This window comes from Macaca mulatta, chromosome 15, assembly GCF_049350105.2.
Source record: "Macaca mulatta isolate MMU2019108-1 chromosome 15, T2T-MMU8v2.0, whole genome shotgun sequence".
Classification (NCBI taxonomy): Eukaryota; Metazoa; Chordata; class Mammalia; order Primates; family Cercopithecidae; genus Macaca; species Macaca mulatta.
In genome coordinates, this window is record NC_133420.1 from 38,969,790 (window position 1) to 38,986,191 (window position 16,402).

Genomic DNA, 16,402 nt, shown 5'->3' on the forward strand with positions numbered 1-16,402 from the left:
CAGCAAACTAAGGCAGGAACAGAAAACCAGACACCACATGTTCTCACTTAGAGCTGAACAATGAGACCACGTGGACACAGGGAGGGCAACAACACACACTGGGTCCTGTTAGAGGTGTAGGGTGGGGGAGCATTAGGAAAAATAGCTAATGCATGCTGGGCTTAATACTTAGATGATGGTTTATAGGTGCAGCAAACCACCATGGCACATGCATGTTTACCTATGTAACAAAACTGCACATCCTGCACATGTACCCCAGAATTTTTTTTTTAAAAAAAAGTTTGCACTAGTTTGTGATAATGTAGCTTCAGGTTTTCAACTGTTTACGAAATCAAGCATCTTAGAATGAAAAAAAAAAGAAAAATGAAAAAAGAAACATGCCCTTGTTCACAAAGTTGATAGAGAGTAGAGGCAGCTCCCTGGAGCTTCCTTTCAGGAGTTCTGGAGAAACAGTTCTTTATCCAAATTAAAACTCATCATAGTTTAGCAGTGTTACTGATCTATGTGTGCGTGTATAAGAAAAACTTCATAGAAGAAAATGTATAGATTTTTGTATTTGCATCTACATTAATTTAAACATGTCTATCATTCATCCATTTGCTTCCATCCAAATATCTATCTTTCTAGCTATCCGCCATTCGTTTATCTATTAAGAAAAGATCAGGGGGAGGGGAAAGAGAAAAAGGAAAGGAGAAAGAAATGAAGGAAGGGGAGATGGGAGAGTAGAGGAAAAGGAGGAACTGCATGATAATGAGGAGACAAAAGAGGAGGAGAAAATAATCAGAGAATATCTATGCCACATTTGCCATTGTATAGAAGAGACTGAACTTTCTTGGAAGAGGGGAAGGGGATTTTGTTATAAGATGATGCTGATGAGAAGCATGAAGTCGGTTATTAGGGGCAGGGGCTGGACTTTGTTGATGGGGGTTTTTTAATGATCCTTGTCCTAATGAAGCCTGGTGTTTACAGCCACCTCTAGACAATTTATTTTCATTGTGCCCTTGATTTTTAGAGGCCGAAGGAAATATGGGCCAAATTGGTTGGAGATTTAAGGCTGTTTTCAGCATCCAGGTCCCATACCTGTCCTCACACATGAAAGCTCGACAAACTTTCTTGTCTACTTTTCTTTCCCATCCAGGGGAGGAGGCTTTGACCATGTACATGGACAAAAGTCGCCTCGACAGGAAGTCAGGGAATGCCACTCAAAGTGTTGAAGCTCTGCACCAGCTCGCATCATCCTACTTTGTTGACCGTGATGGCACCATGAGGAGGCTTCATGAGATCCAGATATCAACTGGAGCAATCAAGGTACAGCTTGGGGGTGGATTTGGGCGGCAGGTTCTCAATACAACAGCACTACAATGCAGGCATTCTAAGAGTGGATGGACAGATATAATTTCTGGGTTCATAACCATGTAGCTCATGATGCCCTCTGCCAGCTGCTCTGATTGATATTGTCACATACCCTGTAATTAATATCAATGTGCATTGTCATTCCAGTGGCCATATGTACTGATTTACTAGAGTATCCTGGCTATAGTCATGGCATAATTATCAATAGTTCTCTCATTCAGTCTTCTGTGTGGAGATTATCAGATCTCCTTTATAGAGAAGAAACAGAGACTATGAAGAGGTAAATGATTTTCCTGAGGTCTCAGAGAGAGCAATGATTAGATTACTGACACCTAGCTCAGCAATATTTCAAACATCTATGTTTTTTATTCTTTCCTTCCCACTCACCATTTTACAGATGGGAAAACTAAGGCTAAAGGTTTAAAGCCTTTTTCTGAGGGTTACACAGTTAGATAATAACTTAACAGGAACTAGAACTCTGCTTTCAAGACCGGGGTCAACAAAAGTTTTCTGTACAAGACCAAACAATTATTTTAAGCATGGCGGGCTGTATGACCTGTGGTGCTGTTACTCAACTCTGCTGTTGTAGTGTAAAAGCAGCCATAGATGACATGTAAACAAATGGGCATGGCTGTGTTCCAGTATGACTTCATTTACCAAAACAGGCACTCTGTGGTTTGCTGATCTATGCTCGTCTACACCAGCACTGTCCACTAGTACCTTCTAAGACGGTGGAAAGGCCCTGTATCTGTGCTAGCCGAGAGAGTAGCCACTAGTCACATGGGGTTATTGAACACCTAAAATGTGGCTACCGAGGAGCTCATTGTTTAAGTTTTTTCCATTTTAGCTCATTAAAAATTAAATGGTCACATTGAGAAAAGCAGCCCTGGACTTTCAACTCAGTGCCTTAGAGCACAGGAACTTAAACAAGATTCCATTTTAAACACAACAAATTCAGACAGCCTCTATGAAGAGAATGTGGGAGGACATCCTCCACGTAAAGTGTTTGTTCTTCTGAGGGTTTTAGTGCAGATGTTTCCATCTCAAATGTTCTTTAACCAGATTATGCCTGCATTTTACATCTCAGTCTTTAATTTCTTCTAAAGAAAATGCAGACCTAGCCTTATATTAAGACTTTCCAAGGTATCTGTAGGGAAAAAGGGTGAGGGTAAGGCCAAGGGGTCTTACCCTGCCAAGGCTGGCAAGTGAGTCAGAAATTGACGAAGGAGAGAGAAAAGTGTGGGAGGGAGAGAGTCACTGAGGAGGGAGGTAGTAAGGAGAGAAATAAATCAGACCAACAAACAAAGGGCCAGTTTATCCGAAAAGAATCGCCTATATTTGGGGGATTATGTTGTTAGGTAACTCGGCGCAGAGAGATGGATCTTTATGAAGTCATCAGAGTTAGAGTGCCACAGAGGCCTGGTTTTCATTATCACCAAATGGTTCTCTCCCCTCTGGATGGGATGCAGAATTGAGATATTGAAGCTCTGTCAGAAGATAATCCTCTTTTGTGTGTCCTGGAAGTGCAGTCTGCCTCTGTAGGAGGAATTTCTCAGAGAAATTGCACAGAGGCCACTCAAGAAACCATTTCTTATGGTAGGCACTGTCTTCTGCACTTAACTTGGCCCTTGGATTTTTCATACCATTTCTTACCACTAACTCAAGACCAAGCTGTCTAAAACTTGTCTCACTATTGGGTCTGTTTTTTTTTTTTTTTTTTTGGTTTGTTATTGTCTTTTGGAGATGGAGACTTACTCTGTCACCCAGGCTGGAGTGCAATGGTGTGATGTTGGCTCATGGCAACCTCCACCTCCCAGATTCAAGCAATTCTCCTGCCTCAGCCTCCCGAGTAGCTGGGACTACAGGTGCGCGCCACCACGCCCAGCTAATTTTTGTATTTTTAGTAGAGACTGGGTTTCATCATGTGGCCAGGATGGTCTCGATCTCTTGACCTTGTGATCCGCCCACCTTGGCTTCCTAAAGAGCTGGGATTACAGTCGTGAGCTACCACAGCTGGCCTGGGTCTATTTAAGACCAGCCACTAACCTAGATGGAGAAGTTTTGCCCATTCACTGTTCTCCCCACCATAGGTATCTTTAGGAAAATAAAATGGTAAGTTTAACTCTCTCTCAATAATAAATATGTTATTATTTTGTATATAAAAATAAATTATTTGTAAAACAAAACAAAAAATACAAAACCTAATTATTCCCCATTTACTAAATATTACTGTACCCTAAGTTTGAAACACTTCAAAAATATAATCTCTTTACCCTATTTTGATGACTAATAGCATTACTAACATTTTATAGAAGGGGAAGTTGAGGCTTAGAAAGAGAAAGTTACTGATCCAAGGTTTCACAGCTGGAAAAGGGCAGAGAAGGTGCGTGTGGCTGCCTCCCAAGTCATTATTCCCTACAACGGATGCTGTGTTTTTATAGCTGGATGCAAACTTCAAAACAACCCTAAATAATGGGAAGCAAAGACTAAATAAATGAAGAGGCTTCTTTTCATACTAAGCCATTCTTATTTCAAGGTTATCTTTTTGAATAGCTGTTGCTCTCTTATCCACCACCTCAAGTCTTTCTAAGACAGTGTTTTGGAAATGCACATCCACAGGATTGGGTCATTTTCTCCTGTGGCAGCACAATGCTTCTGCTAAATCTTCTTTAGGAAAATGGGCATCATTTTCTTATTCTTGCCTAATAATAATATATATGTACTCATTACAACTTACGGAGCCGTTTGGTAATAAGGTACCCATTATGGAACACATGCCATGTGCCAGGCATTTAGACCCATCGTACCTGGTCTCACAACCTCTCTGGAAGAGATTTACTAGCTTTGGTTTGCAGATACTTAGAGAGGTTAATTGGTTCCCCTAGGTCCCAGGGTAAGTAAATGGCCTAGCCAGGATTTAACACTAATTTTTCTGATTCCAAAGTCAATGCTTTTGAAATATAGTGCGTCAACTTTTAAGTTCATGTCATACTTGCAGCCACCGTGTGAAGTGAGAACCAGTGGTAGGAATAGGCATGCACTCTGTATGCTTGACCACCCTGCTAGCCTGTCTACTCAGTGACAGCCGTGGTTGGTCCCAGACACAAGCACGGAGCTCAGAAAGTGACTATGGACTCAAACCAGGAGGCCTTTTCTGCTGACTCTGCTCTGCTGGGGCATGACTCTTCGGGGCATGTCCTAGACAAGGACTCCTGTCTCACACCTGTCTCATTTGATGTCTACTGCAGGTCACAGAGACACGCACTGGGCCTCTGGGCTGTAACAGCTATGACAATCTGGACTCTGTGAGTTCCGTCCTTCTGCAAAGCACGGAGAGCAAACTGCACCTTCAAGGTAGGAAGCCAGTGGAAAAAGTGGGTTCAGTGTTGGGGGAAGCAGCATGGATGTGGTATGTGGGAGAGGGGATCAGGAGGGATGGTGTGAAGGGAGAACAAAGAAGAGGAAGCATGGAAAATCTAATGAAAACTGCAGATATGGAAATTAGACAGTTATGATAGGTGTGTACATATATATTTAGAATTTTATCATATGCAGGACATTAAATTCATGATTATTAATTAGTTTTCAGATAGAAAGTAAGGAAATGTGAGCTTTAATTAACTTGTTTGTATTTATAAATATCTGTATTTCTTTGGTGTCTGCATATGTCAAGTTTATGTTTGGGGCTCCATATACATTATTTTAAAGAAAATATATCCTTTAAAATAGTAATTTCATCCTTATTAATTCACATCATAAAAAGGAGAGGAGATTGCTGGGAAGAGTTGGACAAGGCTTTAAGTACACATAGCACTGTTTTTAAAAAGCATAATGTATTATATCAAAAAAAGTAAGGATTTCAATTTTTCACATGAGAAGTCTAAGTGAATTATATTGCATTAATACAACATAATATTAAACTGGTACTGATGTTTATAAAGAATTTCCAATAATATGTAAAAATAACTTGATATAATGTTAATAAATAAAAGGTTTCTGATGGAATGGATGGCATGATCTTAATAATTTAAAGAGGTAAATAAAAATAGGCTGGGTGCAATGGCTTACGCCTGTAATCCCAGCACTTTGGGAGGCCGAGGTGGGTGGATCACGAGGTCAGGAGTTTAAGACCAGCCTGGCCAATATGGTGAACCCCAGTCTCTACAAAATTTATTAAATATTTAGTAATGCAAAATTACAAAATACAAAAATTAGCTGGGTGTGGTGGTGTGCGCCTGTAGTCCCAACTACTCAGGAGGCTGAGGCAGGAAAGTCGTTTGAACCTGGGAGGCAGAGACTGCAGTGAACCGAGATCCCGCCGTTGCCAGTCCAGCCTAGGTGACAGAGCAAGACTCTGTCTCAATAATAATAATAATAATAATAATAATAATAATAATGGCTGGGCGCGGTGGCTCACACCTGTAATCCCAGCACTTTGGGAGGCCCAGGTGGGCAGATCACGAGGTCAGGAGATTGAGACCATCCTGGCTAACACGGTGAAACCCCGTCTCTACTAAAAATACAAAAAATTAGCCGGGCATGGTGGCGGGCGCCTGTAGTCCCAGCTACTTGGGAGACTGAGACAGGAGAATGGCATGAATCTGGGAGGTGGAGCTTGCAGTGAGCCAAGATCGTGCCACTGCACTCCAGCCTGGGCAGCAGAACAAGACTCCACCTCATAATAATAATAATAATAATAAAGCAAGGAAATATGCCCAGGTATTAGAATAGCTTATCTCTGGATCTCTAGGTTGCTGATGATGTATTTTAGGCATCTAGTTTCTTTTCTAACTTCTCTACAATGATCACATATTAACTTTATAATCTGAAAAAAAAATGACATACTTTAACTTTGAGCAGACTAAAAATGTGACCTTTTAGAAAGGTATATGATAAAGGTGATTCTGAATGTCAGTGGGAGGAAGTTGGGTTGAGATTGGCAGGTAAAGCTAAGAAGAGCCTAATGTGACTTTTATATTCTGGTTCCTTGGCAACTCTTTGATTCATGCTCCTGTTACAGAAGGTGGTTAGAAAGCATCTCCTGTTTTCTAACATGCATGGAGGGCTTGGTAGTGTCACTTGAGGGCAGTGAATGAAAATTCCTCAGGGAAATTCGGGCCAAGAAAGTGGTTTACTATTAAATAACAAAACACAACACACTAGAAACTTAAATACATGGAGCATAACCCTACCCTGTTTAGTAGAAAAAAGAGTAGACAGAAAGATTTGCTAATGCCTGTTAAGAAAGTAGATAAGGAAAAACAGATCTTCCTTATGTGTGCCAGGGTTTTCAGTGTGTTAGTTCATTCAATACCTATAGAGACCATGTGAAGTGCGAGCCAGGATTTGAATCCAGGCAGTGAAGCTCCGGTCTGTTTGATCACCCTGCTGTGCATACTGAGGTTGGAAAGATTGTGAGTTATAATTGAAAACAAAAAAGAAGGAATTAATGATATATTCCTACCAAGGAAATCACTGAGATCTTAGGGACATTTAGAGGTTGATTTACCTGAAGCCAGTAAAGCTTAAGGTTCAAGGATTCTGCACCTTCCAACTGCCCACCTTGTCTCATTCTAAATACATACTTAGTTTCATACCTAATTTTGAATTTTTTAAAATAAAACAACTATTCTATAAGACTTATGTTCTCCAAAATCTAGGTCTGCCATGATAACATTATTAGAAGGATACTATGAATCAAAAGGGTGGTGGCAGGCCTGCTGTCCTACCCTAGATGGGTTAGAGTACACCTGGAGGATTGGATCCATGTTTGAGCATCACACTCCAGGAGGGATGTTGAGAAACTGCAGTTTTTCCTGAGAAAGTGTTTCACTATAATAAATAGTAAAAGAAGGTTAAATTGAAGCAAAAATGACTTGCTGCAGATATCTAAAAGGCTGTCTTGCAGAAAAGATAATCAATCCTATTAATATTAATAAAATGGACCAATCCCAACCTAGTAGGAAGGGGGAAATTATAAGGATCCCAGCTTTTAACCCAGTGTAAAATGGATCTTTCTAGTACACATTCATGACCAAACCTGGAATGATCTGCTGAGGGATGCAGTGACTCCCTGTTATCAGATAATTATAAATAGATTATATTTGGTACAAATGTTATAGAGATTATTTAAGCATCAGTTATGTTGGGTGATTGAAGCAGGTGGTTTTAAGTTCTTCCTAACACTGATTCTAGGATTTTATGAAAATGATGAATTATAAAACCTTTATTGAGACTAACTACATGCCAAAACCATTACTAGACCCTGGGCATATAATCATAAATCAGTTCAAGTCAACAAATGTATTTTTTAAAGAACTCATGTTGGTAATGAGACAGACAGAAAAATAAAGTCGTGAACAAGACCGACGTTGTTTCTGCCCCAAGGAAATATACATTCTATTAGAGAAGATGAGCTTCAAACAAACAAGAGTAGGTGTAATAAATTTTAATGGAGAAAAAGTATAAGGTTCATATAGCACTAGATAGCATGGGGACTTAACGTACCAGGGAGCCAGGAAAGTTTCTACTAAAAAGATAAGTAGGATAAGACCTGAAGGATGAATAGGAGGACAGAGGCATGGATAGAGAGGCAGACAGAGGATCTTCATGAAGGGATATTCAAAGAAATAAGAAACTCTTGTGAGATTAAAGCAGAAACATCAATGGTGAGAAAGACAAGATAATCTTTCAAGTCCTAGAAGGCTTCTGCAGCACATTAATGAGTTAAAAGTTAATTTGAGAGCAATGGATACCATGGAATGCTTTTTAAAAAAAGAAGTAGCATGAAGAGATTGATATTTTAGAAGATCATTCTGACTTTTGTGTGGACAGTTAATTAGAGGGGGTGGATTAGAGGGTGGTGACAGTTAGGGGGCTACTACAGAACTCAAGAGGAAATGCCACAGGTTTAGACCATGGGGGTACCAGTTGAGATGGAAGGAAATGGAGCAATCCCAGAGTTACTTAGGAGGCATTATGACGAGGATTTAGTGAAAGGACCATAAAGAATTTAGATAATTGGGTGAATGGCTTGTGGGGATGAGATAGAAAGGATAGATGGGCAAGTATCTATGATTCAAGATAATACATAATCTAATAGTCATAATAAAATAAGACATGGCGTTATGGGGATTCAGAAAAGGGAGTGATTCATTCTGCCTGTTCAGGTAGAGGAGTCACAGGAAAAAAAAATCTGAGAAAGTATCATATTCTCCTAGTGAAAGGCAAAACAAAAGTGCTCTAAAATATAAAACAGATTATCTCATGATTTCTGAGTGAGCTCATGTTTATTCAGTAGGATGCAAAAAAAAAAAGGCTGATAAATTGGATACATTAAAACTACAATTTATGTTCATCAAAATACTATTAATATTATAAGAATACAAGCCATAGAGTGGAAGAAAATATTTGTAATACATGTGCCTGACAAAGAACACTTATAGAATACAGAATATACATATTTTTAAAACTCCTGAAGTCAAAAAGAAAAAGGGAAATAGTCTTGTAAGAAAAGAAAATGAATGAAAGACATGAACAAGCACTTCACAAACAAGAGTGTCAAAATGCCAAATAAACACTTAGGTGTTCAACTCTCCTAGTCAGGAAAAAAAGTGTAAATTAAAGTCACAATTTAATGTCATAACACAGCAATGAGCATGACTCAAATCAAAAAGACTGACAATATCAAGGAGGGACAATGTGAAGCTATGGGAACTTAAGCACATCACTTATAGGAACACAAATTTGTACAACCACTTCAGAAAACTCTTGGCAGTATCTACAAAAGACTGCATGTGTCCTTGGCCTATGACCCATCGATTCCAACTCCTATGAAAACATGCTCACCAGAAGACATAAATGTCCACAGCAGCTCTATTTCAAATAACTCCAGCTGGAAACAACCCAAATGTCCATCAACAAGAAAATGGATAAATAAATTGTCATACATTCATACAATGAGCTACCATACAGAAATAAGAAAGAATAAACCGCTGTTTCATACAACAATATGGAAGAATCTTACAAACACAGCATTGAGTAAAACAAGTCAGACGTGAGTACAGGCTGTGGGATTCTATTCCTAGATGAGTGAAAAAAAAGGGAAAAACAAATATACAGTTTTAGAAGTCCAGGGAGTGTTAATCTTTAGGGAGAGGAATGGGGTAGTGGCTGAAGGAGTGAGAGACATTTCTGGGGATATTGGTAATGTTCTGTTTTTTTAATTTGGTTGGCAGTACATGGATGTGTTTGCTTTGTGAAAATTCAAAAAGCTGCACATGCTTTATTTTTATGTATACATTTCTGTGTATACAATACGTATCTATTTAGGTTTTATTTAATAACATGTCCCATGTTGACATCCTCTGCAAAGAGAGAACATGAATAAAGCAGGGAGGCATGGGAAAGTGGGAGGTGGTTCAGCCCAGCTGGAGGACAGGCTGCATGAACTGAGGTTAGAGGAACCAGGAATGACAATACATATTTTTTTTTAGTGCTTCCTCATATGCCAGAGATTATGCTAATTTATTTTTATTAGATTTATTTTTACTTATTTATGTATATTTTTATTTTAACTTGTTTTTATTTTATAATTGTACTTATTATATTTTTAATCTTCAACATGATTCCCATGAAGAAGGTGTAATATGTTATATTCCCATTTTTGCAGGTGAAGAAACAGGGGCCTAGAGAGGTTATCTAATAAGTGGCTGAGCTGGAGTTTTAACTCAGCCTAACTTCGACCTTCTTCAAATGTGTTTCCTCTGTGTTTCTCTATTCCTCATCTCATTCCTTTGAATGAGGCTGGGAGGGCAGATTCTGCAGAAGCCTACATTTGTGGATTGAGAACAATATCAATGGCACTCTAATGACTTTCACTTTGTGATGTTTCATGAAATGTTTATTAAACAAGGCAAAGGTAAAGCAAAATAGAAAAAAAAAAAGAAAGAACAGGATTGGAGGAGATTAGAAATGAGAAAGAAAGCATCATGAGAATGATCAGAGGCTATTAGTAGTCATAGCAGTAACAGCTCAAATAGTGGCAATAACACTAATGGAATAATGATAACTTCTTATTTTCATACTTCTCTTTCCAAGAAGCCCATTGAATGTTTTACCAACATTGTCATGTAATTTAATGTAGTATCCATATGGTGAAGTATACAGGGAGCAAAGCTGTGCCTCGGTAGCTCACTGATATGGAAAGGGATGCAGAGAGAATATTTTGCTGAAATCTATGGATGATACAGAAATTTATTATTTCATACATTTACTCATTTATTTATTTAGTAATATTTACGGAGCACCAACTGTATGGTCAGGTATGGTTTTAAAGCCAGATATGCAGCAGTGAATAAGATAAATGAATCATTTTTGAGCTTATAATTGATGTGTGGGTATGGGGAAAGCAGACAGTAAACAAATTTTTAAACTTCTTTATAATCAGAGAAATAATGAAGGAGCAGGTCATAGAGAAACTTGTAGACCATGGCAAAAACTTTAGATCAGATTTTACTCTGGATGCAATGAGAAGCAATTGAAAATTTAGGCAGAGAAGTGACTTGACCTGACTTACATTTTAAATAGATAACTGCGGCTATTGAATAAGACAGTAGAGGGCAAGAACAAGTATAGGATATCAGTTGTTAGGAGGCTGTCATGTTTATCTAGGTGAGAGAACATAGTAGCTTAGATCATGATAGTTGCAATGAAGGTGGTGAGAAGTAATTGGATTTATGGATGAATATTTAAGGTTGTCCTGACATGATTTGGTAATGAACTCAAAAGTATTTGTGAGAGAGAGGAGTCAAGGATGACCCCAAAGTTTTGCCTGGGCAACTGCAACGGTAGAATGGTCACATTGCTATGATGAGGCTGGCAAGGACCAGTTTTGATGGGACATGTGAAATTGGGTTCAAACCTAGTTGAGTTTGAACCTAAGTTTGACAAGTCTATTCGATATCCAAATGTAGATGTTGAAGACATTTGAAAGGTAAGAGGAGAAAACTGAACATACAAATTAGGATATAAATACTATTTAATTATCTGAGATTGAACAAGATTACTTGGGGAAAGAGTGTAGATAGAGAAAAAAATTCAGCTATTGAGTCATGAAGAAATTAATGTTAAAAGGTTGCGATGATGGAATGATGGAATGATGATGAGAAACAAGAAAAGGAAGCTGGGGAGTGGCCAGAAAAGTAGGAAGAGAGACAAGAGAGTATAGAATCTTGGATGTTATATAAAGAATGTTTTTCAAAACAGAGATAGCAGTAACTGCATCAAATACTGTTGATAGTATAATTAAAGTGAGGACTGAAAACTGAGTATGATATTTAGCAACACATGGGTCACTGATGACAAAGGATGTTTTCAGTGGGATTCTGGGGGTGCAATTCTGGAGCAAATTCAAATGAAATTCGACAGCAAACTCTACAGAGTAGTGTTACAGTAAATGACACAACAGCTTGCGGTGATCAGAAGTAAAGGGTTATTTTTTCTTTTCTTTTTAACATAGAAGCAACAAAACTTTTGTCCAATGTTGAGAATTATTCTGTAGAGAGGGAAAAATTGATACTGCAAGCAAGGGAGGAATGGTTTTACAATAAAAGTGGAGCAGGCAAGAGTAAATAGGGTCTTGTGCATAACTGGAATTATTTGCCTTAGATAGGAGCACATATTCTTAGCAGAGAGGAAAAGGAGAACCTGAAATCAGAGGCCAGTGCAATTTGTAGATGTGGTAATGGGGGCATTTTCTTGATCTTTATTTCTTGATTACCTGTCATAGATTTTAAATTGTATAATTTTTCAGATATCAATACCTCTGGAATTAGAATGCTTTTTATTATTGATGATGTGTCTTAGTTTAATTTGGCAGGGTATTATTTTCTTAGTATACATAAAACAGTGGTGTGTTTTACTGTAAATATCACCTTAGATTTGTAGAATCAATATCATAAGGTATTTCCCCTGAAAAATTGAGTGAGGTCGTTAGCTTATTCCCAGTTTCCAAAAGGTAAAGATGAATGCAAGGAGGATAGATATCATTAGGAGATGGAAGACTAGGCCAGGGAAGGGAGATTGAGTCAAAGACCACTAACTTGAGGTATCGTCTACCCTCTGCCTGAACCTCCAACAGGGCCACCTGAGACTTGTGTTTTGAGAGCCTTCTCCAAATCTTCACATTCAAATGGTCTATCTGGTTTCTTGGTCTTAAAGCATTTATCTTTCTTCTCTTCATCCTCCTCTTTTTTCCTTCTTCTTCCCATCTTCTTCCTCCTCTTTGACCTTTTCTTTTTCTGTGTCTCTGCTTGAAACCTCAGTTCCTTCTAGACTAGGCTCTCTTTCCTATCGCTCATGCACCCGGATTCTCCTCATGCCTAAAATGACATCCTCACTCTCTTTTATTGAATGTGGCCCATCTCTCAATGCCAAGCACTAATGTCCCCTCATCAGAATCATTCCTTCTCTGCCCTCTGCCTTGATTCAGCACCTCATTTCATCATTTCTCCCTTCCCCAGATCAGTACAATGAGGGTCAAAGCAACCTTGTTCAGATCTCACTCCTGTTGATCCATTGCCTCACAGCAGCCAGTGTGATCTTCTTAAAGCCAAATCAGATTCTCGCTTCCCTCCTCACAGGCCTTCACAGCCTCCATGAAAGTTTCGGTATACAGTTTAGATTTCTTAAGTTAACACTAGGCTGTTCAAATGCAAGCCTTGCCAATCTTCTTGGCTTTGCCTTACGCTATCACACAACATATACCATATCCATGCTCCAAGCCCATGCCATTTCTTACATTTCACTACAAGCATCTTTTGAAAACTATTATTTTTATGTTTTTATTGCCCTGCACTTTTACACAGCCTTTCTCTAATTCCTGAACTTTTCATCTCTCTCAGGTAAGCTTCTCTAAACTCCCCTCTCCAGACCATTAGATGGTCTGCACAACTTCTTCTCTAGGAGTTGCCACACAATAGTATCATCATCCTGTTATTAACCTGACTCTCCAGTTGGCCTAGATTCTTGCTTGGTAAGAACCATCTCTCTCTCTGGCGCAATACATAGAGACTGATATATAGACACTGCTCGAAAGATCTTTGCTGTATGAATGTATGAATGAATACATGAATGAATCACCTAGCCCATAGTGAACTCTGTTTTTCTCTTTGAACCCTTAGAGACTTCTTATCCCACATGATACTGGATTCAGTTCAACCTAATGACCATTTCCTGAGGGCCTACTGTATGCCATTCTCTGTGCTGCATTGCACGCACAGCATTCTTCAAAAGGGCATGTGCTTTTGCTGTTGCTTTGGATGTTATATCTTCCAAGCAGGGTCCTACCATTGAATTCTCCAATAGCCACCTCTTCTGAGAAGCCTCCTGGCTTCTTTTGCTTCTCTGACCTGCTACATGATGACCATTGTCACTCTCTTTCTTATATAAGGAGATACAATGTAGAATAGTGGCTTCAAGAAAAGGCCCTGGAGTCAAACAGACCTTAGTTCCAGTACTAGTTCTACCATTTGCTGGCTGAGAGGTTTCAGATAAGTTACTGCAGCCTCTGAGCCTCTATTACTCACTTACTTCCTATGGTTGTTGTATTATGCATGTAAGAATATACATTATATCTGGCTTAGATTAAGCATTAAACAATGTTAGGTATTATTTTTACCACCTCTATCAATGTGTTACTTGCACAATGTTTGCTTTATTTATATTTGCATCCTCCATGGCATATGTGCTTGGCCAGTATCAAGTGCTCATTAAATATATGCTGAATGAATAAATGCAGTGTTCCTTACATAGTTAGGAACTCAGCAAATCCATCCACAAAAAACACAGTAAGTATTTATGGTGTGCCAAATATTAAGAACAACCTCTGTGTTAATCATAGTGTAGAATCACAGTCTAGGGGATTAAACCAAATACATATACATAAAAAGCATACTTGGCAACTTTAAAGATAATCTCAATTTGATCAGTTTATTTATGAATCAATCAAGTAATTAATATTTTTCTCAATGGATTTTATTCAATATACATCAGTTCACCCCTTTGTATTAATCTTCCTAAGTCATAGCCTATTAGGACAGACGCTTGCCTGAAATAACTCCATGGTTTCCCCATGTTCGTGAGGTCCCAAATTCCCTTTCTAGCTTCATTTCTAAAGCCCATTGGAACAATGGAGGTGGGAGTTTCCTATAAGAGACAATGATAATAACCAACATGCCCAATCTTGCAGATTATCTTTCCTCCAGCTCACCCTCTTCTTTCCCATTTGTCTTTGCTCAGCCATATCCTCTACCAGAGATGCCTTGCACTCCCATCTCAACTCACTGGCATTCTACTTAGTCTTCAGGAACCATTTGAAATGGTATCTTGCATGCACACATGCACATACACATGACTGGATAAAAATTTCCCTCCTCTCACCCCTTTATAGCTCTTTGATTACCCCTCATTTTTTTTTTTTTTTTTTTTTTTTTTTTTTTACTCACCTTGCAACATATTCATTTATGTTTAGGTTTTAATCTTTTCTATTACATTAGAGTATAGGCCTCTTTAAAGGCAAGGATTTTTCCTGCCAATTTTACATTTCATAGTATTTAATGTAGTGCCATGGGCATAGGAATTACTTTATATATATATATATGTGTGTGTGTGTGTGTGTGTGTGTGCGTGCGCGCGTGTGTGTATACATGTACATACATGCATTTGCTGAATTGAGTTTTTGAATATAATTGGTGCTAGAGTGACAGTGGAAGATAACGAGAGAAGGAAGATTAGGAGGAAGGGGAAAGGAAAGAAAGGAAGAGAAAGAAGAGTGGAAAGAGAGAAAGGGGAGGGGAAGTGAAGAAGGGGGTAGAGGGAAAGGACAGGGCAGAGCAAGAGGAGCCGTCTGATGAAGGGTAGTGTCGATAATCCCATTTCTCAGTAGCTAGACATCACAGATGGAGTGAAGATGAGTATTTTCAAAATCATCTTGCAACAAGTAGTAGAAAAAGAAAGTGTAGGAGAAATGTTTAAAAGTAACGTTTTTTTGAGATGCTATCCTTCTTAGACATTGAGCTTATAACCATTAGCCCATTTATCTATCCCACCAACTAACAGTTAGGAATCATGTTCCCCACTATACAGATGAGGAAATTGAGGCTCAAAGAGGATGAGAAGACAGAGAGTGAATAGGTCTCCTTTTCTAAAACCCTCTCCTCTCCCACACGCCCATCACTTTATGTGGACTTGTAACCTCAGGGTGATACACTGAATGATTGTTGCCAGTACCTGGTCTCAGCAGCAGCTTTGGTGTGAATCATCTTCGTTAGGAATTAGTCTAGAGTCACAAGCAATGCCTCATGCCTACAGCCTCTCTTGTCCAGTTAGCAGGGACCTGGAAGCACTAATGGGAATTTATGTTTCTGGCTTCCTGTGGCTCTGCTGATGAGGTCCTTTCAATGAAAGAGCAGTGCCTTTAGTGTCTTCATGAAAAATGAGATTACTGATTTCCACCCAGCTAGCTGCATCCAAATGTTGCTTTTACTCTATGAACGTAGGAGCACCTTGTTCTATGCTCATCAGAGGAGAAGGATTCTTCTCAAGAAGAAAGGGATTGAAGATATCAATCAAAGACTCAATCAGAAATCAAATAGAATGAAGAGGATGGGCAGAGAAGATTTGCTGGTGATAAAGATCTTCGACTAGTTTATTAGGCCTCTGAGCTTCCTTAGGTCTTTAAATCTGTAAAATGGGAATAAGAACACATGTATCTCAGAGCTATTATTCTTCATTTATTTGGAAAACACATAGAAAGCACCTGACCTAAAAACCAAGAGGGTTCATAAAATAAGAATACTAATAATCAGGGCTATTACTTGTGAATAATTATCATGTGCCAGGTATAGAGCTCATCTCTTTATATCAATATTTCATGTAAACCTCAACACCGTCTCATTTTTCAGATTTTAAAATTGAAGCTCACAAAAGTTAAGTAACTACCTTGTAGAGCAGGAATTTGAACCCAGATCCACTCAGTGCTGGTACTCTT

The 16,402-nt window shown here is 38.7% G+C and overlaps 1 protein-coding gene across 1 annotated transcript in view; it reads left to right on the forward strand.

The window, feature by feature from the left end:
• Positions 1–16,402, forward strand: part of BRINP1 (BMP/retinoic acid inducible neural specific 1) — a 198,645-nt gene that overhangs the window by 129,449 nt on the left and 52,794 nt on the right. The window contains 2 exon segments of the mRNA NM_001260978.1: positions 1,139–1,308; positions 4,602–4,707. Of these exon segments, the coding sequence (NP_001247907.1) occupies positions 1,139–1,308; positions 4,602–4,707 (276 nt within the window).